Raw genomic sequence first — 16,215 nt, 5'->3', positions numbered from 1 at the left:
AAGGTTTCCCTTGACACTTTATACAGCTAGGAGTAAAAGAAAGGCCCACTTATCCACAACATAACGAGAGCTTGGGACTATTAGGTTCTATCTGTAAAAAGATTATTCTGAGATAATTGGCTTTAAAGTTCCGAACCCTCATTGGTTTGAATAGTGTCAGCTATTTTTATATTGTATTTTTTGGAACTTAACAACATGAATTGGGGTATTTATATAGGTAGAGAACATTGAACAGAACAAGGCTATGTCAATAACTCAATTGTGATAAAAATGCAGATAGAACCTTATTGTCCCAAGCTCTCTATAATATATTATTAGTCAACTATAAAAGAGTAAACACTGTCACATGTTAAAAAATGTCTAGAATTGAAAGAAGTTACATTTTGTCTCCACGCCGTCTTAAAAAATCACAAAATTCACATAACCTTACAGAGAAAAGACATCTGCAGAAAGGCCAACTGTCACCTCTACCTAGTCTGGGATAAGGTCCAGTGCTTTCAGAGATTAAATATGCAACAGATTTTGACACCTCATGCAAACAAATATTGTGTTATCCCCGAATTAACTTTTTAACTGATGTACCCGAGACGAGCTCCAAAAATATGTATCTCAGGATAGCATCCAATATCTTGTCTAACTCATCTCTAACTATTGTTCTTGGCACTTTCAAGACAAATACATCCATCGTAAGAAACAACAACTGATTGCTTTTTCAATCCCATCAAAGTTTTGTCCCATTCAATTGCCCAACTCAGATCGAATTCCAACGGCCAAAGTGTATGTATTGTAAACACATGGTTTCACATGTACATTTATTCTAATCAACTCCTTATAAGGGGGCTATAAAACTACTTCTGATGACTAAAGCCATATTGATCAGTTATGAACATTCCTTAAGCAAATAGTATTTCTAATCAAGTTAGTCGGAACACAGGCACCACTTAGCTAGTGCTCTCAGAACTTGGCACAAGTCCAACAGTTTCCCTTTGTCCAGAATCTTGATCCATTTGAACGCTGTCCAGAGGGATCAATTCAATTTGTTCCCTCAATATAACAGTCATTCAGCTGTCATTAAGAAAGCAAGAACCAGAATGGAGGAGAGATATGCATCCTGTAAGGTCAACAGAGCCACAGGAGGGCGCTCTTGCACATGCCTGGCCCCTAGTCCAGACCCAGACTGTGACTCCACCACTGAGCAGAGAGACAAAGAAAATCCAGTGTGTTTTTCTGAGTCTTTGAGGTTAAAGTGTCGAATCTCACATTCTCCACACAGTTTGTAAGACACTGTATTATTTTAAGACATTTACGAAATGAGACAATAAGTTAGAACGGTAGCTCTCTATTTGATTGGTTCATAAGGCAGCTGTCCTTGTTACTTTGACCTGTGAAGAGAAAGAGCAAAATGAGTCAGTGCCAATAAAGCACATTGCCACAGACAAATACAAATACAAGTTCATATTGTATGTTCATGCTAAAACAAACACATCACGAAAAAAAAAAGCATGAATCATTACACCTAACACTATTCTCTAAAGACCTTGGTAATTCACAGTTGTCACATCCAATAAGAACTATTGTTAATGGGCCTCAGCCGTGAAGATGATGTGTAGCACCTCTACCACACCATTATCTTGGTGTCCATGATTTATAATCTATATTGTCTTCCCTATTGGGTGTCATAAAACCACAGAATGGCTCTTAATGGCATTTTTGTTTGTTTCAGTCTCCTGTGTTACAAATAAGTCCATATGTTCATAAGTTTGCCATATGTGTTAAATGCTGACCTACCGACAGTTACACACTTTCCCTGAGCAATACAGGAAATTATGATTAGAAAATGATGGTTCTTGTCTGATGTGATGACGGCAAAGTGATATGCCCTGGAATTAGCCACCTATCTTATCTTATCTTATCTATCTGTTGGCAAAGGATTGACGCATAACCTTGAGTGCAAGTCTAAACCCTACTCCCTTAAATGACAGAGGACTCCCACCTGAACTCAGCTGACCTTGTACAACCAGCAGCTAATAACCGATGACACAATACTGATTATAACAATGGACCAGATACAACACATCTTATTCCATTCACATTCCATTCACATTAGACAATGGATATGTCCACACACCCTATGTGCACTTCATTGTCACCTCCCCTCCCTGTTTTTCCATACATTGCTGTCTGAGAGTGACAGACAGCAGGTTAGGATTTAGGAGACACTCCATTGTAGTCAACCTGAATAACCTAATACAGGCGTCGGGCTGGGCAAGAGGCTGTTACCCCCTCCCTTCCTCCCTACCTCTTCCCACCACCTCTCTCTCCCCACCAGCAGACATGTCAACACCCTGCTCCAAATCCTGGCACGGCTTCACAGTGTTTTCCCCCCCTACGATCAGTGTTACTTAGCTGGGCCAGTCAGCTGAGGCCTGTGCTCCACAGAGAGAGGCAGGCAGGGGATACCCAGGCTGTTCTGTTCCTGCCACTGTGGGGCTCATCTGGCACAAAAGTACATGAGCACAGCTTGGACCCGATATCCCAAAAATTCGCCTCATGTGACCCCAAGAGAAATGTGATAAAAAAGTTGACTTTGGGGGGAGCAGTAGGTCCGCTATGAGCAGCTGATGCTATGGCTGCTATGAATGTTTTATGTTCACATATATGAGTAGTGTAATACCTATATAACTAATCAGTGCATTATATAGTGTGTTGCATTATGAACAGCATCATCCTCACTTGTTTTTGGTCACTGTCATTGTGAAAATGATATTCCCATTGTACCACAGGAAGCTGCTGAGGGGAAAACGGCTCATAATAATGTCCGGAACAGAGTAAATGGAATGGCATCAAACACCTGGAAACCATGTGTTTGATGTATTTGTTACCATTCCACTAATTCCGCTCCAGTCATTACCATGTGCCCGTTCTCCCCAATTAAAGTGCCACCAACCTCCTGTGCATTGCACATCTACATTACAGTTCAACATACCTATGAGACCAGCTTTCGAGGATACCTCTTTATACAGTAGGAGTGGATTACGGTCTATTTCCAGTGTATGATATGTTGACCAGCCTGCACTGTACACAGGATTATAAAACAAAATCTCTGATCCATTCAGTGTCAAGTAGGGAAATCCTTTTAAGTCTCTCAAAGACTAAACATCCTGTGTTCCTCTCCTCATTTCCTCTCAAGCAAATCTCAACCTTTCAGGAGTCCAGATACAAACAGCCCCTACCTCAGTGTTGACCCAAGCTATTTCCTAAGCTGTATTGACACTAGCATTATTTATCTATGAGACTCCTCTCTGCCTTACATTCTAATGTCCTCAGGCTAGTCCTATTCGCCCAATTTATAGACTGAAGTGTGACAACATAGTGAAATGTCACCCAGACAAGACAAGGCTAAGCCACAGTCAGGAGAAAACCTTTCAGAAGTACTGTAATGGGAGGTGTGAAGAGATGTAGCTACAGTGCACTTACATGTACATGGGTTGTAGTTGCAAATGGGATGTCTTCTGAGGCCCTTGATAACCGTAGGAGTCGAACCCTCCTATAAAATCAACTGGAGACAAATAGAAGAAGAAAAATAGGACATCTGGTTACTGTGAGATCAAACAAAGGTGTGTGTGTGTATGTGTCTGTGTGTGTGTGTGGTTCTGTGTCTCTAAATAAGCGTGTGCGTGCTTGTGTCTTTGTGATAATCCCAGGCAGTGGATGATCAGTGTCCGGACCGTCAAAGGGCTGGGTAGGGGCGATATCCGCGGTGGAGCAATGCTCGGGGAGCATGGCCTGTTGGATTAGCAGATCACACAGAATAACAAACTAGACAGGATTAGGGCCCAGCCCTCCACAGAGACCGGCCAGCAGGTCTAGGTATCTGGGCCTAAACCAAAAAGACGGAGGTGCAAAAGCACGATAACGATCTGATGTCTTTATGCATCTGAGTCTCTTAAGACAAACGAAACACTGAGATAAGCCGAATAAATTTGCTGATGCGCTCCCCCTCCCCTCTCTAGCGCCATTAATGGGAGGAGATGGAAGGTTGGGCATTATCATCATTCTAATGGTACATTTTAAGGGACGTTCACCAAAAGCTCTAAATCTTTGTTGGCCTTCATTGTAGGCATTAACCTCTGTACTGTGATCAGGCTTATCAGAGGACCTGCAGAGGTAAGACAGAACGTGCCCAATTTAAGATCTGGAGATAGACTGGCCACATCTCAATCAGGAAGTTTCAATAAAAGGCTAAGAATACAATAAAGGTTTGCACTACATCCTCTGGAGAAAAAAAAGTTTATGTTTATTTAGTCCCAGTAAATGTAGCTTTAGTACTTAAGTATTGTATTGTATCAGTATTGTTCTGCAGAGTAAATGCTCATATGTAACACACAGGAAAATGTACAGTTATGAGTATAACTACTGTTCCCTGAAGGAGGGAATGAGGTATAACATACTATGGGGAGTAAACGGCCAATCATATTCACTTGAAGAAAACTGAAATCACGCCCAATGGGCCAATGGATGCCGAGCCCGCCCTTAGAAGCCCCACCTTCCTGGATATAATACCGGGGCTCGCATTAATTTCCTCAATTCAGTACCGTCATGAGCTGGGCATAATATATGTACAGTGGGGAAAAAAGTATTTAGTCAGCCACCAATTGTGCAAGTTCTCCCACTTAAAAAGATGAGAGAGGCCTGTAATTTTCATCATAGGTACACGTCAACTATGACAGACAAAATGAGAGAAAAAATCCAGAAAATCACATTGTAGGATTTTTTATGAATTTATTTGCAAATTATGGTGGAAAATAAGTATTTGGTCAATAACAAAAGTTTCTTAATACTTTGTTATATACCCTTTGTGGGCAATGACACAGGTCAAACGTTTTCTGTAAGTCTTCACAAGGTTTTCACACACTGTTGCTGGTATTTTGGCCCATTCCTCCATGCAGATCTCCTCTAGAGCAGTGATGTTTTGGGGCTGTCGCTGGGCAACACGGACTTTCAACTCCCTCCAAAGATTTTCTATGGGGTTGAGATCTGGAGACTGGCTAGGCCACTCCAGGACCTTGAAATGCTTCTTACGAAGCCACTCCTTCGTTGCCCGGGCGGTGTGTTTGGGATCATTGTCATGCTGAAAGACCCAGCCACGTTTCATCTTCAATGCCCTTGCTAATGGAAGGAGGTTTTCACTCAAAATCTCACAATACATGGCCCCATTCATTCTTTCCTTTACACGGATCAGTCGTCCTGGTCCCTTTGCAGAAAAACAGCCCCAAAGCATGATGTTTCCACCCCCATGCTTCACAGTAGGTATGGTGTTCTTTGGATGCAACTCAGCATTCTTTGTTCTCCAAACACGACGAGTTGAGTTTTTACCAAAAAGTTATATTTTGGTTTCATCTGACCATATGACATTCTCCCAATCCTCTTCTGGATCATCCAAATGCACTCTAGCAAACTTCAGACGGGCCTGGACATTTACTGGCTTAAGCAGGGGGACACGTCTGGCACTGCAGGATTTGAGTCCCTGGCGGCGTAGTGTGTTACTGATGTTAGGCTTTGTTACTTTGGTCCCAGCTCTCTGCAGGTCATTCACTAGGTCCCCCCGTGTGGTTCTGGGATTTTTGCTCACCGTTCTTGTGATCATTTTGACCCCACGGGGTGAGCTCTTGCGTGGAGCCCCAGATCGAGGGAGATTATCAGTGGTCTTGTATGTCTTCCATTTCCTAATAATTGCTCCCACAGTTGATTTCTTCAAACCAAGCTGCTTACCTACTGCAGATTCAGTCTTCCCAGCCCGGTGCAGGTCTACAATTTTGTTTCTGGTGTCCTTTGACAGCTCTTTGGTCTTGGCCATAGTGGAGTTTGGAGTGTGACAGTTTGAGGTTGTGGACAGGTGTCTTTTATACTGATAACAAGTTCAAACAGGTGCCATTAATACAGGTAACGAGTGGAGGACAGAGGAGCCTCTTAAAGAAGAAGTTACAGGTCTGTGAGAGCCAGAAATCTTGCTTGTTTGTAGGTGACCAAATACTTATTTTCCACCATAATTTGCAAATAAATTCATAAAAAATCCTACAATGTGATTTTCTGGAATTTTTCTCTCTCAATTTGTCTGTCATAGTTGACGTGTACCTATGATGAAAATTACAGGCCTCTCTCATCTTTTTAAGTGGGAGAACTTGCACAATTGGTGGCTGACTAAATACTTTTTTCCCCCACTGTATATTTTTACTTGTAATCTTTTACAAAAATATATAAGTTCTCCACTTGAGATCCCCCATGCTCCATTTCGAGACCCCCCAACCCCCGCCAATAATTTATTTCCATACATATACATATGTTTCATATCAATATTAATATTATCCAAGTTTTTCTCATAATTGTAGAAACAAGTGTCATTAATCACCCATGGACTTGTTCATAATTATGGACTATTCCACCCTGACAGAGTTCCTGTGCATTGTTTCACGCGATATGATTGCAAACGTGACTTTCATTGAAATTAAGCTGCAGCAATGAGGCGCTTTCAGAGCATGGCAGAGAAAAGAAAAAGAAAGAAGATGTAATTTTTACAGAAATATTGCCTAAGTTTTCTTTAGTAAAAAGACAGGTGCTGCTGATAATACTGCCATCGTCATCGAGGCAGAGGACATGTACAGTGCCTTCAGAAAGTATTCATGCCCATTGACTTATTCAAAATGTTGTTCTGTCACAGCCTGAATTAAAAATGGATTAAATCGATTTTTTCTCTCTCACCATCTTCACACAATATCCCATAATGACAAAGTGAAAACATGTTTTTAGACATTGTTGCAAATATATTGAAAATAAATACAGAGATATCTAATTTACATAAGTATTCACACCCCTGAGACAATACATGTTAGAATCACCTTTGGCAGCGATTACAGCTGTGAGTCTTTCTGGGTAAGTCTCTAAGAGCTTTGTACACCTGGATTGTGCAATATTAAAATTTGTCAAGCTCTGTCAAGTTGGTTGTTGATCATTGCTAGACAGCCATTTTCAAGACTTGCCATAGATTTTCAAGGTGATTTAAGTCAAAACTGTAACTAGGCCACTCAGGAACATTCAATGTCATCTTGGTAAGCAACTCCAGTGTATATTTGGTCTTGTGTTTACAGTATTGTCCTGCTGAAAGGTGAATTTGTCTCCCAGTGTCTGTTGGAAAGCAGACTGAACCAGGTTTTCCGCTAGGATTTTGCCTGTGCTTAGCTGTATTCCATGTATTTGTATCATAAAAAACTCCCTAGTCCTTGCTGATGACAAGCATACCCATAACCTGATGCAGCCACCACCATGCTTGAAAATATGAAGAGTGGTACTCAGTGATGTATTGTGTTGGATTTGCCAGGAACATAGCCTAACTCTTTGTATTCAGGACATAAAGTACATTTCTTTGCCACATTTCTAGCAGTTTTACTTTAGTGACTTATTGCAAACTGGATGTATGTTTAGGAATATTTTTATTCTGTACAGGGTTCCTTCTTTTCACTCTGTCATTTGGGTGAGTATTGTGGAGTAACTACAACGTTGTTGATCCGCCTATAGTTCTCCTATCACAGCCATTAAACGAACTGTTTTAATGTCACCATTAGCATCTTGGTGAAATCTCTGAGCTGTTTCTGAGTAAGGAACTGAGTTAGGAAGGACGGCTGTATCTTTGTAGTGACTGGGTGTATTGATACACCATCCAAAGTGTAATTAATAACTTCACCATGCTCAAAGAGATTCTCAATGTCTGCTTTTAACATTTTTAACCATCTACAAATAGGTGCCCTTCTTTGCGAGGCATTGGAAAACCTCCCTGGTCTTTGTGGTTGAATATGTTTTTGAAATTCACTGCTCGACTGAGAGACCTTATAGATAATTGTACTGTATGTGTGGGGTACAGAGATTACATTATTATAGCACACAGAGCATGCAAATTATTATGTGACTTGTTAAGCAAATTTGTACTCCTGAACTTATTTAGGCTTGCCATAGCACAGGGGTTGAATACTTATTGACTCAAGACATTTCAGCTTTTCATTTTTTATTAACTTGTAAAAAAAACATAATTGCACTTTGCCATTATGGGGTATTGTGTGTAGGCCAGTGACACAAAATCTCATTTTAATCCATTTTAAATTCTGGCTGTAACACAATAAAATCTGGAAAAAGTCAAGGGGTATGAATAGTTTCTGAAGGAACTGTATGTGTAGCCCATGTATCTTATGCTGTCTGGCCAACAAGAGTATGGCATAGTACGTTTTTTCGTTTGCTTGAATGCTTTCTCCGGTGAGATAGTTTCAGCCACTTGCGAATTGAAGAAAAGTTGTCGGGTGCACAGTGCACTGTTCGAATGCTGGAATTACTTTGGATAAACGTGCGAAGGTAACCTACTTTTTGATAATCAGATGAAAAAATCATGACTGGTTGGGTACATGGCACATTAAAAGGTAATACATTTTCACATTTAAATGTCTTTACTATAAATCCCATAGAACTGGCATCTGCCTGGGGCCTACAAATCACTAAGTTCTCCCCTGGTTACAGAAGCCACATTTCCCCCCTAATAGGTACCCGAGAAGCCTGAACTGTCAGAGCCTCATGAGGCCTGAACTGTCAGAGCCAAATATAGGGAACCAGAACCTGCTGCAACTTGGCTATGCACACTGACATGCTGACACTACAGGCCAAGTCCAAAGCGCACACGCACGCTGCATAGCTTCGACCAGAGTCGATGAACCACGGCAGCCTGAGGCTCAAACCCATAGGAAACCTGCAGTAACCTGGAAACTGTGTACTCGCACGCTGCCACGGCAGCCCAAGGCTCAAACACACAGGAAACTATGGTAACCCTGATCATGCGCACTTTAGGCGCTGCCGCACCCCAAGGCAGCCTAAGGCTCAAACCCACAGGGAACTGTGGTAACCCGGATAAATGCGCAACCTGCACGCTGCCTAACACCCACTCCTGGACTCAGCCATAAGAACACTATGAGCCACACTGGGTTAGAACCCCAACTGTGCTGCAGCACAGGTATCGCCAATCGTCATGCCCCTGAACAATACCCTAGAAGCTGCCACACCCCTAGGCAACCCTTGTCCTTTGCTGTCATATGCCAGGGAGACAACCCAAGAAAGTACCCTACCCTGAGCTGGATTATCGAAACAGACAAAAAGCTGGTCACAAACGCAGATATCCTTGGTTCCATCCATATAAACTCAGCAAAAAAAGAAACGTCCTCTCACTATCAACTGCATTTATTTTCAGCAAACTTAACATGTGTAAATATTTGTATGAACCTAACCAGATTCAACAACTGAGACATAAACTGAACAAGTTCCACAGACATGTGACTAACAGAAATTGAATAATGTGTCCCTGAACAAAGGGGGGGTCAAAAGTAACAGTCAGTATCTGGTGTGGCCACCAGCTGCATTAAGTACTGCAGTGCATCTCCTCCTTATGGACTGCACCAGATTTGCCAGTTCTTGCTGTGAGACGTTACCCCACTCTTCCACGAAGGCACCTGCAAGTTCCTGGACATTTCTGGGGTGAATGGCCCTAGCCCTCACCCTCCGATCCAACAGGTCCCAGATGTGCTCAATGGGATTGAGATCCGGGCTCTTCACTGGCCATGGCAGAACACTGACATTCCTGTCTTGCAGGAAATCACACTCAGAACGACCAATATGGCTGGTGGCATTGTCATGCTGGAGGGTTATGTCAGGATGAGCCTGCAGGAAGGGTACCACATGAGGGAGGAGGATGTCTTCCCTGTAACGCACAGCGTTGAGATTACCTGCAATGACAACAAGCTCAGTCCGATGATGCTGTGACACACCACCCCAGACCATGATGGACCCTCCACCTCCAAATCGATCCCGCTCCAGAGTACAGGCCTCTTTGTAACGCTCATTCCTTCGACGATAAACGCGAATCCGACCATCACCCCTGGTGAGACAAAACTGCGACTCGTCAGTGAAGAGCACTTTTTGCCAGTCCTGTCTGGTCCAGCAACGGTGGGTTTGTGCCCATAGGCGACGTTGTTGCCGGTGATGTCAGGTGAGGACCTGCCTTACAACAGGCCTACAAGCCCTCAGTCCAGCCTCTCTCAGCCTATTGCGGACAGTCTAAGAACTGATGGAGGGATTGTGCGTTCCTGGTGTAACTCGGGAAGTTGTTGTTGCCATCCTGTACCTGTTCCGCAGGTGTTATGTTCGGATGTACCGATCCTGTGCAGGTGTTGTTACACGTGGTCTGCCACTGCGAGGATGATCAGCTGTCCATCCTGTCTCCCGGTAGCGCTGTCTTAGGCATCTCACAGTACGGACATTGCAATTTATTGCCCTGGCCACATCTGCAGTCCTCATGCCTCCTTGCAGTATGCCTAAGGCACGTTCACACAGATGAGCAGGGACCCTGGGCATCTTTCTTTTGGTGTTTTTCAGAGTCAGTAGAAAGGCCTCTTTAGTGTCCTAAGTTTTCATAACTGTGACCTTAATTGCCTACCATCTGTAAGCTGTTAGTGTCTTAACGACCGTTCCACAGGTGCATGTTCATTAATTGTTTATGGTTAATTGAACAAGCATTGGAAACAGTGTTTAAACCCTTTACAATGAAGATCTGTGAAGTTATTTGGATTTGTACTAATTTATTTTTTACATGTGTGAAGCTCACAGGCCATGCAACCTCCGTTGTTCACTGGAAGCAAATGGAGGAGGTGAGAAAGGGAACAGCTTGAAAGCCAGGGACCTGTTAGATATAGCCATAACATTGGGAGCAAAAGCTGCATTAGGACATAACATCACTTTGGAGTCGCCAGCCGCGAACTCCAAACAGGAAGGGTGTACTGATAGCGCGTCAAGATCCCCAACACTCTTGGCCAACGACAAGGCCATGAGCAGGGCAGTCTTGTAGGAAAGGACCTTCAGGTCCACAGACTCCAATGGTTCAAACGGAGGCCCACATAGAGCGTCCAGGACCATAGCCAGGTCCAAGGTCGGTGCCATAGGCTTAGACCAGGGTTCTCCAACCTTTTCTAGCATGAGAGCTACTTTAAAAAAATAAAATGTTGCGAGCTACACATTTTTTTCTAGCTTTCAAATAGGCACCTTCTTCTCTTCTCTCCCCTGCAACTCTTCCCCGGGTCTTTAGTGTACAAGAGAAAGTAGTGCACTATGTTTTCTGTCAATATACCTTGTAAAATAATGGTTAATAAACAACTATAAGGGGGGTCCTATAAAATCAGTGTTTTTTTCCCCACACACAGCGCTCCCCATCCCAGTAAGGATGTGTCTGTTGTGATCACCCTGCAGGAGTCAACGCCCTTAGGCACGACAGGGATACCTTGAGCCACCGATGGCAGTGGCGAGATGCATCCAGGCGTGTAGCAATCACACAACATTGAAACAGACGCATCAACAGAAGTCCCAGAGGCACCCCAGCTATCATAAAGGCCATCAGAGCCAATAACCGCAGGCACAAGCGAAAAGGCACCGATTGTCCCAGCTGAAATCATGCCAGACCGAGCCAGAATGCGTCCCTCCTCTGTTGGGACAAAAACACATGATTCAGAACCGAGTCCAGATCAAGACCCAAAAACGGAATGCACTGAGCCAGAGTCAAACAACTTTTCTTGTGATTCACTAAGAACCCCAGAGATTGAATATGGGAAACCAGCATGACAGTGTGGAGCTCCACCTGTTCCCTCAACGCTGCTACGACCAGCCAATCATCTAGATAGGCCAATACTCTGATCCCCTGGCACCACACAGGTGCCAAAGCCACCTCCACCACCATAGAAAAGGTGTTGGGCGATAGGGAGAGCCCGAAATACAGTAGGCCACACCCTCAAAATGAAACCTCAGAAGCTTTCTGTGGAGAGGATGTATAGACACATGAAAATACGCATCCTTCAGATCTATGGACGTGAAACAATCGCTGGGACGCACCGACTGCAATAGCCAGCAAAGTGTGAGCATTTTGAAATTGCAAACATTGAGGTGCATGTTTAAAACACGCAAGTCCAGGATGGGATGCAACATTCCATCGCTCTTGGGAACTATGAAGTACCGGCTGTACCAGCCGCTCTGTACTTCTGACACGGGGACCACCCGAATAGATGGTTTTGAAGGAGAGAGGAAATCTCCTCTTTCAAGGCAGGCACTAGGACCTCAGGGACCATTGACGTAATGATGCCACGAAAAGGAGGAGGACGCATAGCAAACTGCAGTCCGTACCCCCTCGTCACTGTCCTCATCACCCATGGTGAAACTGCGTATGCCCGCCACTGGACAGGGGGCACGCTGCCAGTCTCTCATACATTATGTCCTGAAGGGGCAGAGCGCCACCCTGAGGACTGGGATAATTCGTTTTCAAATCCTTTTGACAACCATGTGTCTGATTGTGGGGAAGGAACTGTGTTTATTATGCCCACACCTGGATGATATCGCACTCTCAATACCCCTGAACACCAAGGAACCTTGGGTTGAAACAATGTGCTTTCGTGGTACTCCCGTTCTGATATCCGTCCCACACCGGGTTCGGGGACTTTGGCAACCAGTAACTTGCCCCCATTAACCGAGCCACTTGGGAGCACTGTTGCCACAGGACATGCTTGGGGAGGAAGACCCCGTCACCCCTGCGAAGGATTTTCATGGGAAAAGGACACGTAGAACTGCGTCCTGTTTTTGTTTCTATTCGAAACGTGCCTGTAAGGACTCCATAGTCGAGACAAACAATCTTGTTTGCGAAACTGGCTCATCCAAATACATCTGCATGTCCCTCTCAGGAATCCAGGACAACGTCAACTACAGGTGGTGCTGAGCCACCACTGTCACCCCCATACTTTCCCCCACAGACAGGATAGTATAGCAGGACAGACATCCAAAATCAGCCGTAGCGCGCATTTCAACGAAAAGCTCTGAAACCGTCTTCCCCGCCTCCACAGTCTTATTCAGCTCTTTCAGCAAATCGATATGATACATCTGCAGCATTGTGACCACATTCAACAACCGGGCTGCCACACCCTAGGCCTGGTATACTTTGTCCAGCTGATCCGCCGAGAACCGGCACTGTTTATTTGGAAGCACCGTGCTAGGATTAGCCCCTTTGTTAGCCCCTGGAGGTCAGTAACTTGCCAGCTTTACATCCATCGGTGGTGTGCAAATCAGCCCCGCCTCCTCCATACCCTGTACATTCATGAACTCACCATAACCTGGTAGAGAGGAATCTTGGGTCGCCTTTAGCTCATCGGCAAAATCCTTAAACAGGGGTATGCGACACTTCACAGCTGCAGGGAGAGGAGGTAGATACCTTCCCCCAAACCTAGAGGAACTCTGCTGTGGGGGAGAAGACGGCCAATCCACCCCCAGGTGATCTGTTGCCCTACGACACAGGTCCATCAAAGGCGTATTAACCACCAATGGTTCACTCTCCCCCGCCGAACCCAAAGCCAAGGCTGCCCCGGATTTATGTAATTAGATTCACACTCTGAAAACCCTCCAGAGCCAGCCAGGGATAGTACAGTATATCATCCCCGGAATCCGATCACTGCCAGAGAAATCGGAATGAGCCTCACTCGGCTGGGATGACAGCCCTATCAACTCCGACCACCGCTGCTGCTCTCTCCCGGCCTCAGACAACCCCAATCCCGAGGTCACTTCACCGGAAACCCTTCGCCAGCAGCCCCAATCTTTCTCACAAAGTCAGCCCGACGCCCAATGGAAGTTGAACCCAACCGGTGACAATGGTTACACGAACTGGTCCGAGCCAAGGCCTCCTGAGTGTGTTTCCACTCAAGGCAAACAGGACAGCACTCATGAGTATCTTTCATTTTCATTGTGAAACCACATGCCCTAGGGCACGGTCGGAGGTTCCAACTCGGCTGGTTAGTCTTTTTTAACTTACTCTTACCACTGGCCATCTTACTAAAGCAAGGAAGTACTGGCTACACAAGCAGTGCAGAAGGTAGTGGGTTTTTAGCAAAAACAAAAACCGATACCAAGAGTCAAAATCCGCAACATCTATTGGGACTAGAACTCTCTCCCTACTAACAGACACCTAAGTCGGAGCTGAATTTCGTAGTCTTCGTGTGCTTCAAAAGTTAGCAAATTGCGTGACACGTTCTTCCTTCAGAGCTGAAGAGTGAAGCATAGAGGAAATGAATGCGAGCCCTGGTATTATAGCCAGGAAGGCAGGGCTTCTGAGGGCGGGCTCGGCATTGGCCCATTGGGCGTAATTTCAGTTTTCTTAAGGTGAATATGATTGGTCATTGACTCCCCATAGAATGTTACACTGAGTGACCGACTGACTGAAGGGAACAATTATGTAATAGAAAAGCTATTTTTATATTTTCCTTTTGATGGAGGCAATAATGTTAAATGCCTGCTGCTACTTATATTTACCATGCTAATATGAAAAATGGTGCTCACTTGATGACGAAACACACTAAAACATGGCTAATGGCTAAGGTGGATTATTAGTAGCCTATATCTATACAAAGAGCTCTGAAAGATTCCAGTAAAACACTATTAGCATTCAGAGATATAAAGTCCCCCCCTCACCGAAAGATATAGGCACATATTGATTGGCCTTTATTCAGTAGGCTTTAGCTATAGGGGAAGGTTTAATGGCAGTATTGTTGAGAATTGCAGTCAGCATGACTTGGTCTATGTCTCCAAATTGCTTTGTCTTAAGTACACACAACAAGTTGTTATGACAAAGCAGTAGCAAATGAAATGCCGCCGAGGGCCAATCAACATGACATTTCACCTTCCTGGTACACTGAACCTGATTGCAAATCCCATAGAGGAAGCTGCAACCTAATTTCCTTGTTATGAACGCAAAAAAAGTATTTACAGCACCTTGAACACACTGCTAGCTGCATCTTGATTCCCTTTCTCTCATCTTTACTCTCTCTCTCCTCTCTTGGAGGCAAAATACTTTAAAATACCATCCTTTCTTTAAAATGGACCCTGGGACATTACCCTTGATAGTAGCTGTAATTACGGAGTGAGCGTGTTGATTGGTTTTAGCTGTTCATTAACTTCGCTGAGGTGCTTCATGTACTATATTAATTAGAGCTGTAATGGCCAATATGGCTCCCAGATTAGTGTTTCCTCATGCCTCAGGGATCAAACCATCAATATCATTCTCATTCACTGGAGGATATGTTGGACAATATTATTCCTCTGTGTTTGGCCAAATTAAGCACAGCTAGATGACGGAAATGATCACCACCACCCTGCTCCCACTGCAAATATAGTATTATACTTCATGGGCTTTTTTCAGGTTCTTTAAATTCCAACTCTGGAATACATCAAATACATCAATGAGATTGTCAAGGGTAAATTCCAATTTAAGCTTGATTTCCCCTGAATGGCACATTTCTTACTGCCATTATCGAGTGGCAAATATAATCTGCTCGTAATTGGGACCAAAATGACTTTTATCATAACAATGCCTGAGGGAATCCTTTACTTATCCAGGATGGGCTATATAATATGCCAGATTGAGTTACTCCCCATTCTGGGTAGTGACATTTGGGCTCTAAAGATGGGAAAGCTATGTCTGGGGATATTCTTTAGAGAGAGAGAGACATGGTCTGATAGGCAATCTCAGGTAGATGAGAGACTCACGTTTGGTTGGGTCGTGGTTCAGCACTCCTGCCTGCCTAGTGTTGGCTCCCTCACAGGGGCTCCAGCAGAGCCAGGAAAAGTGCAGCATTTTTTACACTCAGATTCCCATGCTAAATGTAGAGGAAATAGCCTACTAAGTGCTGAATCACTTATTTGACTCAATCTTTTTCTGGCCTGAGGGAGCAACCTCACCGCACACACTATGAATCTCTTAGTAATATCTCTCATAACAGCTCCCATATTCAGTGTACTGTCTGTACATATTGAAGGTGATCACACAGTTATTAGAGGTAAAGCCTTCCTCCACCACCACTGGAACTTTGTATATGAATACCTATTGCTGGTGAGCAGTACTGTATGTTGGGTTGTGACCACACTAACCAGCAGTCAGGTATAATGTCAGTACACTAAAAGTATTGTTAGTGTACTGACCTAGGGGAGGACCTAGGGGAGGACCTAGGGGAGCCGGGCACTCTTACAGTTTTTTTTCGATTGCTAACAAGCATTGTTCAATACTGCGGATACATGTGCAAAACTCTAAATACAGTTATCAAAACAACATGC

At 44.1% G+C, this 16,215-nt stretch overlaps 1 protein-coding gene across 3 annotated transcripts in view; it reads right to left on the bottom strand.

Annotated features, from left to right (window-relative positions):
- Window positions 1–212: 212 nt before the first annotated feature.
- The window catches only part of nkain2 (sodium/potassium transporting ATPase interacting 2), a 159,930-nt gene continuing 143,927 nt past the window's right edge, over window positions 213–16,215 (bottom strand). For 2 of the 3 annotated variants that reach the window (XM_041860657.1, XM_041860658.1), the window contains exons 6-7: window positions 3,478–3,559; window positions 213–1,382 (exon numbers count right to left, since the gene is read on the bottom strand). In XM_041860657.1, the coding sequence (XP_041716591.1) occupies window positions 1,373–1,382; window positions 3,478–3,559 (92 nt within the window). In that variant the 3' untranslated portion in view covers window positions 213–1,372. Of the gene's footprint in view, window positions 1,383–3,473; window positions 3,560–16,215 lie in introns of those variants that run through there. The other variant, XM_041860659.1, reaches the window with a different exon arrangement.

The sequence above is a fragment of the Coregonus clupeaformis genome, chromosome 33 (genome assembly GCF_020615455.1).
Source record: "Coregonus clupeaformis isolate EN_2021a chromosome 33, ASM2061545v1, whole genome shotgun sequence".
Taxonomy (NCBI): Eukaryota; Metazoa; Chordata; class Actinopteri; order Salmoniformes; family Salmonidae; genus Coregonus; species Coregonus clupeaformis.
Note: the sequence above shows the minus strand (reverse complement) of the source record. Positions and strands in the feature narration are given on the sequence as shown.